Source organism: Dermacentor variabilis, chromosome 3 (genome assembly GCF_050947875.1).
Source record: "Dermacentor variabilis isolate Ectoservices chromosome 3, ASM5094787v1, whole genome shotgun sequence".
NCBI classification, from domain to species: Eukaryota; Metazoa; Arthropoda; class Arachnida; order Ixodida; family Ixodidae; genus Dermacentor; species Dermacentor variabilis.
Window position 1 is genome coordinate 143498136 of NC_134570.1, and position 16798 is coordinate 143514933.

General features: G+C 45.3%; 1 protein-coding gene across 1 annotated transcript; it reads left to right on the top strand.

The window, feature by feature from the left end:
* The first annotated feature begins 1877 nt into the window (after window positions 1-1877).
* On the top strand, window positions 1878-16328 carry LOC142576355 (uncharacterized). The gene is made up of 3 exons (XM_075686456.1): window positions 1878-2126; window positions 5952-6028; window positions 15622-16328. The coding sequence occupies exons 1-3, from the start codon at window positions 2075-2077 to the stop codon at window positions 16249-16251; spliced, it is 759 nt and encodes a 252-aa protein (XP_075542571.1). The 5' UTR covers window positions 1878-2074; the 3' UTR covers window positions 16252-16328.
* Window positions 16329-16798: the final 470 nt, after the last annotated feature.

A 16798-nucleotide genomic window follows, 5' to 3' on the forward strand; every position in this document is an offset into this window, starting at 1 on the left:
CAGTCTCATGTTGTTCAATATAGCATGCATGATGCGGGGACCACTCAAACGAAGCGTATTCATGTAACGGCCTTACTGAGCTATTACAAACAACAAACTTGCATTGCTTTGCTGCTGTTTTTGGATGACTTGTTAGGTATCCTAGCTTTCGTAAGATTCTGCTTGGATTATATTTGCATGCTTATGCCACTTTAGATTTGGCGTGCAAGTTAGCCTTCGGGATTTTAACTCATTACCGCGAGTTGAATTTTTAGCATTATCGCTGTAGATATATCCTAGGGGTGCATTCACATCAGTAAATATCATTACTAGAATCTTCTTCAAATTTTTTCCCATCTGCAGTTTTTCACTCCAATAGAAAACGAGGGAAAATGCCTAACTTAGGTTTTCTTATTCATTATTGCTGTAGACACAAGGAGTGGAATCAATAGTCATCGGCATATTAACTTATTCTGACCCGAAAGTTTCTAAAGGCATCAACGAGATTAGTAATGTAAAGAATAAATAAGAATGAGCCCAGTTATTAATCGCGGCGTCTCGCGGGGTTATATTGGCATGATACTGCGCGTGATTAAAAGCTAGAAACTTTGTCATTGACTGTAAATTATCAGATAGCCAATAAAGGCGTTTGACGTCAAAAAAAAAAGAAAAACGATCTCAACTTACGAAGAAGCTTGTTGTTACACATTTTCTGAAACACCTTTCGACAATCCATAATGGCGGTATTCATTTCTCCTCGCATATTTTGGTTTCAATATCATCAGTCGTAGCATGTTCAATGTGCACTCAATTGCAGGTATAGTGCCATATTTACCGTAAAAATCGTACGGCTTGCAAAATGAATATGCCGCTAGTCTGCGACATCACCCTTGAATTTTTAACGAATTTCTACTGAGGCATGGTAGTCATTGCGGAAACTTCAAAAGCACCGGTTCAGACATTTATTATTGTAACTTGCTTTTTAAACAATAGTGTGAGACAATGAATGCAAGCGAAGCGTAGACAGAAATTTGTTTGTCTGCAGCAAAATGCCTATTCGCTACCTCATGGGTTCCTATGTAATTATTTAATGAAAGAATAAAGAAATCACCCAATATTACGCGAGTAGTTTCGCAACGAAAGATTCTTCTGTTAACGCAGTCATTGATACATTACGTAGCACACATATAAATCTTACCTCTACCCATCAGTCTACATGTTGGAGCTAGACCATATTGTACAGATTATTTTTTTTCTCGTTTATGAGTGTCTAATTGAAATATGCTCCTGTTTAATAAAGTTGCCTTCGGTATAAAGAAAGTTTTTTGTATGAAGCATATCTGTATATAAATATAAAATTTTCCGAAATATCGCATTGTATACTGTAGAAAATTCGTTGTGCATATATAAAGAAAAAAAATATGCCAATAATTGTTCGCGTCTGACAGGCATGATTCGTCCACTTTTAAGTACTTTGCTAGCTTTCAACTGCAAGAACCTAAGTAAAGATTCCTACTATTAAAGTCGGCTGCAATTGCGCTTTCAGGAGCACGTGCATGATGCAGTATTATATGCGTGCCGAATAAGCGCGTCATCGCGCTGAGCTGACCGGGATATGGCCGCTCCATCTTGTTCCAATCTGAGTGCCGACAGGAGTCGCCTGGCATGTGTCCGCCCTGTGAGAGCACAATGTTAGATTGCACGACGACAAGAAATGGGAATTTTTTCCTCCATTGTTGCACACTGACGTGTGGTGCACGCACCATCTGTTGCAGCGACAGATTCAGCTTCGCAGCCAGATGGAAGGCTCAATTTATTATGCTGGCTGTCGCAAAACAAAAAGTAAAAGAAAGATTGGTTTGGTTGCCAGGTAAGGCGGATGGTTTGCTGCACACAGGTGTGTGACATGCGTGGACGAGTTTTGCGGGCGACTTCCGTATGGTGAATATTCTACGAACTGTAATTGTCTCCACTTGTCTCTTCGTGAACTTATATAGCTCCCAGAGGGCGAGTGATTGCGTGTATTCTGATAGTGATCGGTCCAGTCGGCGTTTCAGCCGGCGAGTTCCAGTCTAATTAGGACTTGGAAGAAAATATGCAGGTTGGCGCAGTGGTCCTTACCGTATGCTTTGCTGCTGTGGGATGGGGTGAGTGTGGGCAAAACCTTATTTTTTCTCTGCAATCCGTGCATTGCAAAAAAAAGAAATAGAAATTTCGATATGTGACGCATTTTGTCATATTGATGAAAAAAAGAACGCTCATCTTGGATATGTGCTTAAGATGCTGTTTTGCTGGAAATTCAGAAGCGCTGCGGCACAATATTTTAGCATGGAGACTCAACGTGTTTCGGTAGATTACGACAGTGTAAGAGCACCAAAGTGATAGGCCATTTGCTTCTTTTTGCGGTGCCGTAGAATCAGAAGTGCTTAATAGACGTTAGGATGGTTAGTTGGGCACGTTGGTTAAGCATGATCTGATGTGAAGGCGCTGAAATGACGGAGGACAAAGAAGAAACACACATGAGCACAGGGCGCCACTTCCAACAATGTTTAATCAGGAAAAAAACACCACTGATTTATCCTAGGAGCGCTACCACAGTTTCTCAGGGCGCATTCGCATTCAGGTAAAGCAGTTCTTTGCGTCACAGTGATATGGATGCAACACTTACGAAGTTATTAGCTGCTTCAATGATTCTTTTGGCCTCAATTATTAATCTAACCCATTTTTCATGGCTTATGGCAACCACAGCGCAGGCGTGGAAGTCTGGCTTACAGTTGCAATTTCTACAATGAATTGCCAGGTGACCCTCCCTCCCATTGTTCACTTTGTTCTTGTGTTGCCTCAGCCTGTCATTCAGGCACTGCTCTGTTTGGCCCACGTACTTTCTACCACAATCTAAAGGAATCTCATAAACAACTCCTGCCTGACATTCTACGTATTTGTTATCGTGTTTAGTAGCACAGACCGGTGCCTTGCGGGAATAAGGGTTGGTCATTCTACAGAGCTTAGAGAGGTTGCACGTTGCAGAAAACACGACATTTAAGTTAGCTCGCTTTGCAATCTCTTTCAAATTATGCGACATGCGGTGTATGTAGGGTATGACAGCAACTTTTTCTTTTTCGCGGGGTGACTCCTGGTCAGGTTGGCGGATTCGCGACTTCTTCAGGATTGTTTCCGCTACGGACACTAAAACAGGTTGCGGGTAGCCTGCCTCTTCTAGGCGGTCAATCTGCTTAAGAAAACTCGCCGCAGCTCGATGTGGACCGGACTTCTTAAAAACATTCAGCAGGCACATGCTAGCAATGCTGCGTTTAACTAGCTTAGAGTGAGAGGAACTAAAAGGCAGCAGATGTTTAGTAGCCCGAGGTTCATACTGCCAACAGACGTGGTTACTTGCTCAAAACAATCTAAGATCTAAAAACCTGATGGAAGAATCTACCGAAAGTTCGTGGGTCACTTCAATGGGGAATAAAGTCTGCCTGAAGGTTGTCAATGTTTGACTAACGACCAAGTCGGGGTCACTGCAATTTTTATCTACCAAAACTAGGAAGTCGTCAACAAATCTAAAAACTTTGACTACGCTACTACCCTCGAGACTGCTAGAAATGGTTCTGCCAGCACGAGCTAAAAATAAGGCACTCAGGATCAGAGCTAAACACGACCCTATGCAGACGCTGCTCTTTTGCAGGTACAAACGACTCTCCCATTCAATATAGGTGGAAGCCAGGTAACGTTCTAGCATAGCCAAGATTTTGTCTGCCGGAATACCAGATTCGTTCTGAAAAGCTAGGGAGCCGAAACTATCAATGCCTTCCTGGACGCACTGAAGCAATTCTGCTTTTGGCATGCTATAATATAGATCTTTCAGATCTACAGCAAAGGCCTCTAATTCTGGTTTTGTCTGTCTTGACAAGTATTCGACTACTTGTGCAGAGTCCTTTACCAGGTAAGGGTAGTCTACTGTTAGAAGCTTCAGCCTTTCTTACAGAAACGCAGCTAAACATTTCTGCCACGTATTGCGCTCCGACACAATAACTCTTAGAGGGCAGTTATCTTTATGGCTCTTGGCGCTGAAGAAGACCTCAAGAGTGCTCACTTTGCTATTTATAATGTCCCTAGCTAATTTTGACAGGTTCATTTTTTCGCACAGCATCTTCGCTTCACTTTTCAACTTATTGAGTGATACGTTGTGGTGACAATGAAAAACAGAATTTAAAGCTTCCAACGCCTTCACCTTGTAAGTCTCTCGTGGAAAGATGGCAAAGCCGCCTTCTTTGTCCGATGAGATTATGCAGTAGGCGTTCGTCTTCAAATAAGACGCCAGACGATAAATTGCCGGACGACCGGGGTCACACTAACCCGTAGAAGAACGTCCACGCCACTTGAAACGCACTGATCCATTTCACTCACGGGAGCCAAACTGGACACGTTTCGCACCAGGGAAAGCTTTTCCTTAGCGGTGGTCCGGGGCTTCACAGCATACTTCGGCCCTAAAGCCAGACACTTTTTGACGTCCTCCGGTAGCGTGACATTTCCCTCGGTGAAAATTGAGCTCCCAGGGCCTTGTTTATTCTTCTTAGGATGAGGCTGGCCACGTAGGTGGGACAGGGTTCTCTGCCAGAGGAATTCGGTCGTCTGGTTGGCGAGACGATTACAATCCCAGAAGGCCCGCTTCGCTCTATCTTCTCTCATCAAGCTGTGCAGTTGGGCTTCTACGTGAACTCGGTAGAGGCGAGCCTGTCTTGACCATTCGGACTTGAGAATTTTACAAATGCGGTTTCCATGACCGACTGAGGAGTTGAAGCCTCCGAAAAGAAGCCTCACATCTGTAAGGCTTCTTTTCATACGTACATGTGTTTTCCATGCGCGAGAGAAGCACGCGAATGCACAAAAAGTGCCGCAAGCGGCGAGTCGCGTGTCACTTTGTTTCGTGTATTGGCGGGCTTCCTTATGCTTGCGCAAAGAGCAAGCGAGATGGGAATTTTAATGTTACTCTAATTTTCTCATTGACATTTTTCATTGAATTATAATGTTTAGTGTGCACAATAATTAGGGCTAGGTATGTAATTAGTTGGAATGCAACAATACCTTGAGTGTCCCCAACGACGGCAAACAACGTTAGTGTGGGTAACGTGGCACTTGCATATTTTTAAAGTTTGGCTCAAGTTACGTGGGTGAACCGGTATACAACGTGCCTCGACCAACGTCAGCCCTCTTGTTAAAGAAAACTGAAACTGACAGTATTTACGGATTATGAGACATATCGTGTTTAGTTATGGGTCCTTTCCAGCAACCAGGATAGTCATTGTGCATAGTTACCCACATATTTAGAAAGGACTAATGAAATAATTTTTTGTTTTCTAATTGACAGCGTGATTTCCCCATGACAAATCAGTTATTGCGTCCTAAAATATTCTCATTAGGTTATGCGTAATTATTCTTTTCGCGCAATTAGGCTGTTTAACCTTTTCTGATAATTGCACACAAAGATTATTATGGCTTAATGAGGTAAAGGACTAAGGACCAAACAGCGTCTGTCCCTTTATTATACATCTGTAATGGGTATTGTACCCGCTTCTCTGATGGATTGGCTAAAGTTACCTGTTGGACCATATATATATATATATATATATATATATATATACACACATATATATATATATATATATGTATACGCTATATATATATATATATAGCGTATTTTTGGCAATACTGCAAAGGCATCGTAGCAACGTCGTTGTTACCTGACGGAGCACTGAACAAACCATTCGCAACTTGCGCAGGCGTAAATAATCGGTAAATGTACAAAGACACAGTAACATTACTATTATATTATTTACAGTAGCCAAGCTGTGACTCTTAACGATGCTGGACTGCCTTATAGCCGGGAATGGTTGCTGCGGACAACCATCTCAACAATTAGGGCGTTAGGAGTTTTGCTAAATATTAACTACTGCTTTTATTAAACACAGGGTTTCCCTTCATGTGGCATCCCGGACGAGGGCCGCCTGGATCTTTTGGGCCTCCTGGGCTTCGTGACAAACCTATGGTGACGTTTTCTTTTTCAGTTAAATTACGCTGAGTACGTTCTCTATCACACTTTTTTATTCAAAGCTGATACTTCAATAATTTTCAAGAAAGAGTTTTTGAGCTGAGTACGTACAAAATAATGGTAATATTTGTATAGCAGTAAGGCTGGCGGGTAGAGGGAGGTTCAACAGAGCATACGAGCTGGAAGCTATATGGAACTATGATTTCACCTATATGCGAAAAGTCGAGTTAATAGAGGCACATCAGCCAACAAGATAAAAAAAGGGGAATACGACAGTTGATAGCAAACCCGATTTTTTTTCGTCATGAGCGGCGGATAATGTGAAATTATTAAAATACAGATCATGCAAAATATTGCGTTAAACTGGCCGTGCATTTCATTCGTGCTTTCTGTATTATTGATTCTTTCATGTATCGTTGCTCTCAGCCATATGTCTCACTATTCTTACGGGGAGGAATGCAAATAGTTATGACACTCTACTTAATATTTGTGCAGGAGTAAAAAGAATATTCAATAACAGCAAAACCAGACATAACCTAAAAGTAAGCGTTACACGAAGGAAAGAGGGGTCACGAGAGGCAAAGAATGCCAACCTGCTGATATTATGGAAGAAAATACCTTTAGCAGCTGCGGAATATATATATATATATATATATATATATATATATATATATATATATATATATATATATATATATATATATATATATTTATTTATTTATATATACACCTCATCCCGCGGCTACTCAACACTGCTGCTAAGTCGACATGTGAGGGTCGACCACGTCTGGTCGACCCTCACACCTGTCACGACACCTGTACCACCTGTCACGACATCACCCGTATTGTTCGCCGCGAGCTCGAGGCCGCATGTCGGCCAGCTTTCGCCGCGACGCCTCCCGATCCGCCAGCAACCACGATTGCGATGATTCAGGCCGTAGTCGGACAGGAATTTCAGAACATGGGTCTGAACTCCGTGTGTACAACGTCTCAACCCAACGTTCCCCAGTTCTCTACCGGCCCTCCTCGTCCCCGACAGTCCTTCTCTGCCATATCTCGCCGCAACCCGTCCGAATAGCGTACCCCTGATGCCAGACAAATCTGCTTCCACTGCTATCGCGTCGGCCACGTCGCACGTCACGGCGGCAACCGATAGCCACCACCTCCTCGGACATACGCCGCCACTTATTCCAGCACTTTTGGAACTTCTGTTCCCTATGCCACCCGCCATGAACCCACTTTTGCTGATGCCCCTGCTCCGAATCTTCGCTACAGCCGCTCGCCCTCACATCGACGCCATCAATCTCGTTCGGCCCAACCCCGCCGCTTCTCTTCGCCACCTATCGCCTCCCAGACCCAGCCGGAAAACTAGGCGCTGCAGCTTCTGGAGGTGAAGCTGCGTTGTCTACCCTGCCCTCAAATCCTCTGCTCAGGTTACCAACGAACCAAAACCTTCTTGACGTGGACGTTGACGGCTATCCTGTCACTGCACTCATCGATACAGGCGCACATCTTTCTATTATGAGTGCTGCCTTCCGACGACGACTCAAAAAGCTCCTCACCCCAGCGTTGGCACGCGTCGTCGGCGTTGCGGATGGCGGTACTGTGCCTATTATCGGCATGTGTATGGCACGAGTCAGCATTGCCGGCCGCCACACTCCTGTTCTCTTCACCGTGATTGCTCATTGCCCCCACGACCTCATTCTCGGTCTCGACTTTCTCTCCGCGCATTCTGCCCTTATTGACTGCTCTGCCAGTACCCTTCGCCTTGAGTTGCCGATTCTCGCAGAACCTTCTGACGCACCACAGTGCCGCCTACGCCCCACCGGCTTTATTCGCCTGCCGCCAAAATCAATAGCCTATATTGAACTCTTGTCTTCTCCACCAGTCCCTGATGGCGAGTATCTCGTCACTCCTCTGCCCGACATTCCACTACAGTATGACGTTACCGTGCCTCACAGTATACATACTATTAGTGCGACCCGCACTCGTATACCTATCTTTAACTTTGGATTGGCAAGGCAAATTCTACCGCAAGGTATTTGCCTTGCCAACGTTGATTGCCTCGGCGACCATCACGTGGCAGCGTGATCAATCGATGCTTCTTGCGAGCTTAGCAGGCCCATCGGGCCAGCCTAGGCCGCCGATCCCAAGATACAGAAAGTGGTTGCGACGGACCTGTCTTCTGTGCACGCTGACGACCTTTACGAAGTATTATCGTCCTACAGTGATATTTTCGACTTCGACGATCGCCCTTTAGGCTAGACGCTTGCGGTCAAGCATAGGATTCTTACTGGCGATGCTACTCCTATTCACCAATGACCGTATCGAGTTTCTGCGTCTGAACGCCGAGTAATTCAAAGCGAAATCAACAAAATGCTACACAAAAACATCATTGAGCCTTCTTCGAGTCCCTGGGCGTCACCTGTAGTGTTGATTAAGAAGAAGGATGGCACGTGGCGCTTCTATGTAAACTACCGCCATCTGAATAACATTACTAAGAAGGACGTCTACCCGCTCCCCCGTATAGACGACGCCCTTGACTGCCTCCACTGTTCCAGCTATTTCTCTTCTATCGATCTTCGTTCTGGATACTGGCAGATTGCTGTTGACGATATGGACAGAGAAAAAACCGCGTTCGTCACACCTGATGGCCTATACCAACTTAAAGTAATGCCGTTTGGATTATGAAACGCCCCTGCCACCTTTGAGCGTATGATGGACTCCTTGCTCCGTGGTTTCAAATGGTGCACATGTCTCTGCTACCTCGACGACGTCATCGTCTTCTCGCCCACGTTCGACACTAACCTTGAGCGTCTAACAGCTATACGTGATGCATTTCGAAAGGCAAAGATGCAACTTAACTCGTCGAAATGTCGTTTCGGCCACCGCCAAATTACTGTTCTGGGCCACCTCGTTGATGCTTCCGGAGTACAGCCTGATCCCGACAAAACTCACGCTGTCCGAGACTTTCTGGTTCCGAAGACACCCGCAGACGGTCGAAGTTTTGTCGGGCTATGCTCGTACCTTCGTCGTTTCGTTCAAGATTTTGCGGCAATTGCTAGACCGCTCACTGATATCTTGAAGAAGAAGGGCGTACAATTCTCGTGGGGTACTGCAGAAGCCGCCGCTTTTCTCGTCTCGTCACTCTTCTCTCCTCACCACCCATTCTCGCCCATTTCGACCCTGATGCCCCTACAGAATTGCGTACAGATGCCAGTGGTCATGGCGTAGGTGCCGTCTTAGCCCACCGTCAACGTGGCCAGGATCGCGTTATTGCTTATGCAAGCCGCCTCCTCACACCATCGGAGCGCAACTATCCATTACGGAACGAGAATGCCTTGATGTAGGCTGGGCGGTTGCGTAGTTCCGTCCTTACCTCTATGGTCACCCTTTTTCCGTAGTCACTGACCATCATGCTCTCTGCTGGCTCTCATACCTAAAAGATCCTACAGGCCGGCTTGGTCGATGGGCTTTCAGACTACAAGAATTTTCGTATTCTGTGGTCTACAAGTCTGGCCGCCTGCACCAAAACGCTGACAGCCTGTCGCGTCACCCTGTTGACGACCCTGACTCCTCCTATATTACCATTGCTGCTTGTGTATTCTCTGTGTCGCAGCTGCTTCATTTCGCCGACGAGCAACGTCGTCACGCTAACATCAGAGGACTCATCGACCGTTTTGAACAATCTCCGGCCGACGCCACTCTACACCTCTTCGTGCTCCGCGACGGTACTCTGTACTATCGTAACCTTCATCCGGATGGCTCTGAGTTCCTACTTGTCATACCTAAACAACTAGGCTCAACCGTTTTAGAAGAGCTTCACGACGCACCAACGGCAGGACACCTCGGCGTATCTCGAATCTATGACCGTGTACGTCGTTGTTTTTTCTGGCCGGGCTTTGCCAGTTCCGTACGACGTTACGTCGCCGCTTGTGAACTTTGTCAACGACCCAAGAAGCCTTCCCAGCTCCCCGCTGGTTACCTGCAGCCGCTTGACAACCCTGCCGAGCTCTTCCATCGTGTAGGCTTAGACCTTCTCGGCCCATTTCCGGAATCTACATCAGGAAACAAATGGGTTGCAGTCGCGGCTGACTACCCGACCCGCTACGCTGTAACCTACGCTCTTCCGACTAGTTGCGCAACTGACGTTGCGGACTTCCTTCTACATGATATCATTTTGATGCATGGTGCTCTGCGTGAATTGCTAATAGACTGTGGCCGTACGATTTTGGCGAAAGTCATTGACGACATCATGCGGGCCTGCTCCATTCAGCATAAATTTGCTACCTCTTACCACCCTCAAACGAACGGCCTCGCTGAGTGTTTGAACCGCCCCTTTACAGACATGCTATCCAAATACGTTTCGGACGACCACCGTTACTGGGACCTGGCTCTACCCTACATTACCTCTGCATACAACTCTTCCCGTCTCGAAACTGCTGGCTTTTCCCCGTTTTACCTCTTGTATGGACGCGAACCGACGCTACCACTGGACACTGTGCTTCCGTCCACCACAGCTTCAACTAGCGCTTATGGCCGTGATGCAATCGCCCGTGCTGACCATGCTCGCCAACTTGCGCGCATTCGTCTACACGTCTCTCAAGACAAACAGAAGCGACGCTACGACCTCTGTCACACACACACACACACACACACACACACACACACACACACACACACACATATATATATATATATATATATATATATATATATATATATATATATATATATGGACGACAAGAACAGGGATTAACCTGAACCAAGGGGCCCGATTTTTTTAATCAGGGGCGCTATAACGTAAAACTATTCCAAAATTTTTTATTCCAATTCTGCTACAAGCCCTCCACGATTGGTCAAAAACTTTTTCCGACCACCCCCACTTCAGCTGTCTGTCACGCGACGTCACGAAAACCGCGATAGCTCCCCATCTGATATGATGCGTACACACTCATTATGCATGATTTGACAGAAAAAAGAAAAACTTTTATTTCTGATTCAACCCGTTTTCGCCATTAGCCCTCGGCTATTGGTAAAAAGTTTTCGGGCTGCACCCACTTCACCTGCCTCTCACGCGACGTCACAAAACCGCACAAGCTCACGGCGTCAAAGTGACGTATACGCGATAAAGATGCATTAATATGCCGAACAAAACTGAATTTTCTTCGGAATAGCCGCAGGCTGCCCCGTTCCGAAAGGAACAAAGGATGGCTACCGCCGATCGCTGAGACGCTGGCTACTCGCACCTGCCGAAGAGCATGGGTGTATTTGCGTACAATAAAACTTCTTGCGCGGCCGTGCAACGTTTTCGAGCACTTTCGGCACGTTTATCACCTCATTCTGCCAACTCTTCTTTGCTGAGGGTCAGTTTTAGCGTAATTCTTAAGCTTCCGTTGCATGCCGCCGCGATTTTCGACCAGCCACCACAAGCTAAGGAAGGGAAAGCCAACCAATAGCACACGCCGGCACCACCCTCTTCATGCGGTTATCGATTTTCAGTGCACTGGCTCTGCCCCAGCGGATCCCTCTCCACTTGAGCGTTCTCCTCGCCTCTTGTCAGCCAATTAGATGCGACAAGCCGCTCAGTGTAGGCAGTGTTATTCGTTTTTCAAGCAAAGAAAAGTGACCTCCTATGAACGAGGATAGTGTTTGATTAGTCTGTACAGACAACCCTGTGGGTGAGCGCCTGGTGCTTGCGTCGGTGGTTACGCAAATTTGACGTCAGGAGATTGGAATAGAAAATTACTGGAATAGTTTTACATTATAGGGCTCCTGATCACAAGAAGCCAACAAGCAAAGACACCAAGGACAACAAAGGGGACATTATATGTAAGAACTAATTGAACGAGCATCGTAGAGCGTCGCACGTGTAATGCCAAGACGCGGGATCATTCCGCACCTGCGGTAAGGTGTTTTTTCATCTACTTTCCATTCCCATAGTGTATAATTTCTTCATTTCAAATAGTCAGTGCAGGCAATTTCCCCTGTGTTATTCTAGGTGACGACTGTTGGCTTCCTAAGAGATATATATATATATATGTGTGTGTATATATATGTGTATATCTATATATATATATATATATATATATATATATATATATATATATATATATATATATATATATATATATATATATATATATCACCATTATTAAAACGTTCCTGTTGGTCTCGAAAGGGGGCGGAGGGGCCTGGAGGATACGCCCATAAAGCTCTCCTTTCCCTCAGACACGGGCGGGGTCTTGAACCCGAGTTGGGTGCTAGGCCACCCGGATAGCCCAGGGCTGGTCTCCTGGACATTCGCTCAACAGTAAAGCTGCTTACTGCTCAGGGGAATTTATCTTAGAGCATTGTGGTGTATTCTGTGTAATGTGATGGAGATCTGCACGTAACTTACTGCATGTCTTACAGTGCGATAGCGAGAGTCTTCCACAACACACTTCCATTCTGCAATTAGTGTAGGAAAGAGTACTATTCCAACAGTCGCTTTGCTCTAGTGGGGAGACAGTAAACCATTATATGGGGTTGCTGCGAACTCAGAGCAGCCTTAATGACAGCAGTATTTGTGCATAGTATTTCAACTGCACGTGTATATCATGACACTACTTTAGTCTTTCATAGCAGGTTCTATATTTCACCGAAGAAAGGTAAACTGGTTAACTATAAACCAGGAAGCAATCGAAATTCAGTCTTGTTTTGTTCGGTCAGTCGGAATATGCGATCCCACACAATTTTCATGTTTTTATTAATGGTTTTAATTAAAGTTTATAAGCTAAGTTTTTAAGTTATGGTGCAGTCCTTCTGAGTTATGCCTGAGGGCTGGGAAAGTTTTGCCGGATGTGACAAATGACTTTGTCATATCGGCATTCCAAGGTTGATCCTAGTGAACCTGCCCAGGTAAGGTACCTAAAAGCTTCTACCTTCGCGACCACAACATCGTCAATAGTAGTACATTAACAAAAAACATCTCTTCTAGACATGCTCATGAATATTGTTTTCACCAAAAGGGCAAAATTTGGCGAGTTGGTACGAAATCATAGCTGAATTCAAAGCTTCAACTGCTGGAACGCAGGCGAAGCCTTGCTTCCATACCAACACGACACTCTTCTGTCACTAAAGAATGTTGTGTCTTTGTGCTTTAGTCTGTTTCCTAGCAGGTCGCGCTTTGAATTTAGCCATACTGTTTTGCTGAGCTTGACTTCTGTTTGCAACTTATTAGTACCGAAGCATTTGAATACTAAACGTATTCTTTTTTCTATTTAAGAGTTGTGCCAATGAACTGTTGAGTAGGATGCACCGACCTTGTAATAGAAGTACAACACGTGAAATAATAATATGCCGCGCTGTGCTGCGGTAGTATAGTCCGCAAAAAACTGTAATTCATATTATAGAGTCCATGTGGTTCGTATTACTTTCATTATTTTGCATGCCATTAAATTGAAAATGCCAGTGTTAGGTTTAGTGAACTTTTATTTCGATAATCCGAGGCCTGGGTGCTCGTCCACTCATATTCAGTATAGTCTCAGAACATTATTTTGTTACTTTATTTCGTGAGCCGGCATTCAATAGATCGGTATCCAAGGTTCATTGCTTCATGTGGCCTTAGAATGCGTGCTTAATTCTTTTTCCTTCGCAGCCGCTTCAGTACGCAAGCGAAGGCTGTTACGTCAAGAGGATTTTGAGCCGCCTCAAATTGCAGTTTTAATACTGCCGCATGCCACGCTGCACCATAGGTGTTTCATTCTAAAGCGCCAAATGGCTCATTGAGCGAACATTCCGGCGTCCGGCATCTGTATCAGCGGAACGGCTCCTCGATGGAGCACAGCGGGCGAAAGGGAACACTTGCTGCCGTCATAGCTCACCAGGTCTTGCGCGAGGGGAGAGGTCATCGCCGCGACGCCACGTCACCCTCGCTCTCGCTCTCGGAAGCCTGTGTTATACGCGTGTTTCTTGTCCGTGCATGCTTTCGCCCGAGTAATAAATGCGCCTCCCTAAGGTCAAATCGAACGCACCAAGGGTCTTACCACACTCGCTTGCCCGCGAGGAGCACGAATCTCGAAGGACAGGCTAGTAGAGCTGAATTGGGCTTTAATGCCTTTGCATTGAGAACTCATAAGTAGTGCTTAGATGCACTTGAAGGTTTTTCCCGATTGTACGCAGGAATGTAGCGGAAAAATAAAAAGCAGCTGGAAAACTGTTAAGCCCTTCCTCGAATAAAATTTGTGCCATTGTAGTCGGCGAAGGGGGTCTTATTTACAATCTAAAATTTCTCGCTGCTGCTGTTGAGTGCGTACTCTGTTACGTAACTGAAAGTGGTGTAATAGAAAGAGTATTAAAGGTAATGAATGGCTAACTGATGCAAGAAACAAAAGTTACGCATTGAGTTTTGCCACTAAAATAGTGCTATTTTGGCCTTTTAAAAGAAACTACACTGAAACGTTGCCGATAACTTTAACGAGTGTACAACTAACGAGCATTACAAGGGCTGCGCGATGACGACAAACAACGGAAAGCAGTGTCCTATGTTTCTGTCTACCCGATGTCCGTGAGAATTCCCTGGGGAATTATCAATTACACTTGATAGAGGGCAATGATCAATCAATCATGCAGTTATCTATTTAACATTCGCACTAGTATGTTTATTGAAATCCCACTATGCGTCTGGCTTGACCAGGTTTCGCTGCTGTACCACAGCTCTCAGAAAAATTAGCAGTCTTATAGTTTTAGAAAAAAGCTCACCATAATTATTTTTTATATTGACATTCAATATGCAATATTACACACGCAAACTGCTGTCACTCAGCGGTCGTAGCTACACGCCATCTGGATAATTCTGCTTGGCTGAGCAGCGAGCAGGAGTGTTAGTGGCTGCGAAAATGTGATTTTTTTCTCGGAGCATACTATAGGACCCAAGTATTATGTGCACCAACAGTAAACGCCTACGCCATGAACGCGTATAATGGTTGACGCAATCAGCACGATAGCGCGGGCATGTGACTTGCGCTACGTTAAGATAATCTTTCAGCATGAACTGTCTTCCTTAACAAAGTAAAGCAGTGAAACGAAACTTTTCTTTTCACGCATTAATAGCAGATATTACAACTTGCTGAAAAAAAAACCACATGGAAAGTTTTCACGCATAAACACTACAGCTGATATGTCATCCACGACATCCCACGACGTACGTGGGATGTCGTACGCCATGTTTCGGCGTTGGGAATTCGGTGTGTCGCGATAATGGTAGTCGCATTAAAGTCTACATCGATTGCAAGACAGGTTCTATCAGAGTTCTCGTGATCGCGGTGAAATTAGACTGATGGTACGAGCGAAATTACAGCATCGCAGCGCCTAAGAAAATTTTTGTATGTCTCATAAGCATATTTGCTTTAGAATGCGTAATGACATTACGTACATCACGTGAACCCACACTTGCAATCGGCATATCCAGAAGAAACTTTTTTTACCGCCTTTCATGAAAACTTATTTTTCGCTTGAAGAAAAAAAGTCTCAAATGCATGCTGTAGAAAACAGTAAGGACAAAGTGATTTTCTTGAGTGTAATAAATGGCAATCACCTTCACCTCACAGCCACCGGGCATCTGGAACAATATTCACGGTAATGGTCCGCCCGGACATCGGCACCGACCGCACAATCCACCACCTCCTCCGCCACCACCTCCGGCAACAGAAGCAACGACATCTGGCACAGCAGATGCACAAACTTCTTCTGTAACAGACCCTTCGACGACCTCACTGAGCACATTGCCGCCTAGCGAACAGGCCACGACGGGCGCTAATGCAGTTACGAATGACGTCACATCAGACAGCTCGACTGAGATGCAAGCAGATATGTCGACACCGGTAGTCACAGCGGAATCAGCTACAAGTGAGAACGTTTCAGAAGGTGCCACGGATACTACTGCGGATACAGGTACCTCTGATGGAGCAGCAGGGACGGTAACTGAGACTGAAACAAGCGAGCTACCAACAGAGGGTGCAGCACAGACGCCCACGAGTGACGCCACCTCGGAGAGTGCGCCAGTAGTGGATACAGATGGAGCTACGAATTCTGTCTCCACAGACACTGACACTACAGCGGGTGGTGCTGCTACGGAAGCCGCAGGCGAAGGGGCTACGTCTGCAGAAACTAGTCCAGAAGGTAGCGAAGCTCCCTCAGTAAGCAATGCCACCAGTGACAGCTCCACTACGAGCATTTGATGCTGGGGACATTCATTCAACAGCAGGAGTGGTAAGGAGCTAATAAAGAATCACACTCCTGTACCTTCTTATTTTAAGGCTGTACCTTGCGTCCCATGAAAGCCATGAAACTTTGTTTTGAAGGCTGCAGCGGAAGCTGCGTTTTGGTTCCAAATAAATGACAAAGTTGCTGTTTCTAAAACTGCGCTGTCTCGTGTGGCTGGGGTGTAGGAGGGGGACCTCTGTACAGTTTTACGCCTGATACTCATATCCTTCAAACAATAAGTCTCGAGTTGCCTACCGCAGTTTTGGTTTTTCCGTTGTATTTCTACGTCAGAAAACCTTAAAGTAGCAAACATACGTGGGATTTTGCATATATTCTTTGTTCACTACAACTGGTTTTCAAGCACCCGCGGAAAGTGTCACCATATAATATCTAGGGCCAAACAAGTGGACTTTTTATAATAGGTCGAAGTTGGTATACCAATGACTCTACTTTTCTACTATACTAGAAGTCTAAAATTGAGTCTGGTGCACCAAGACGGTGTCGCAGTAGGGAAGTCATGAT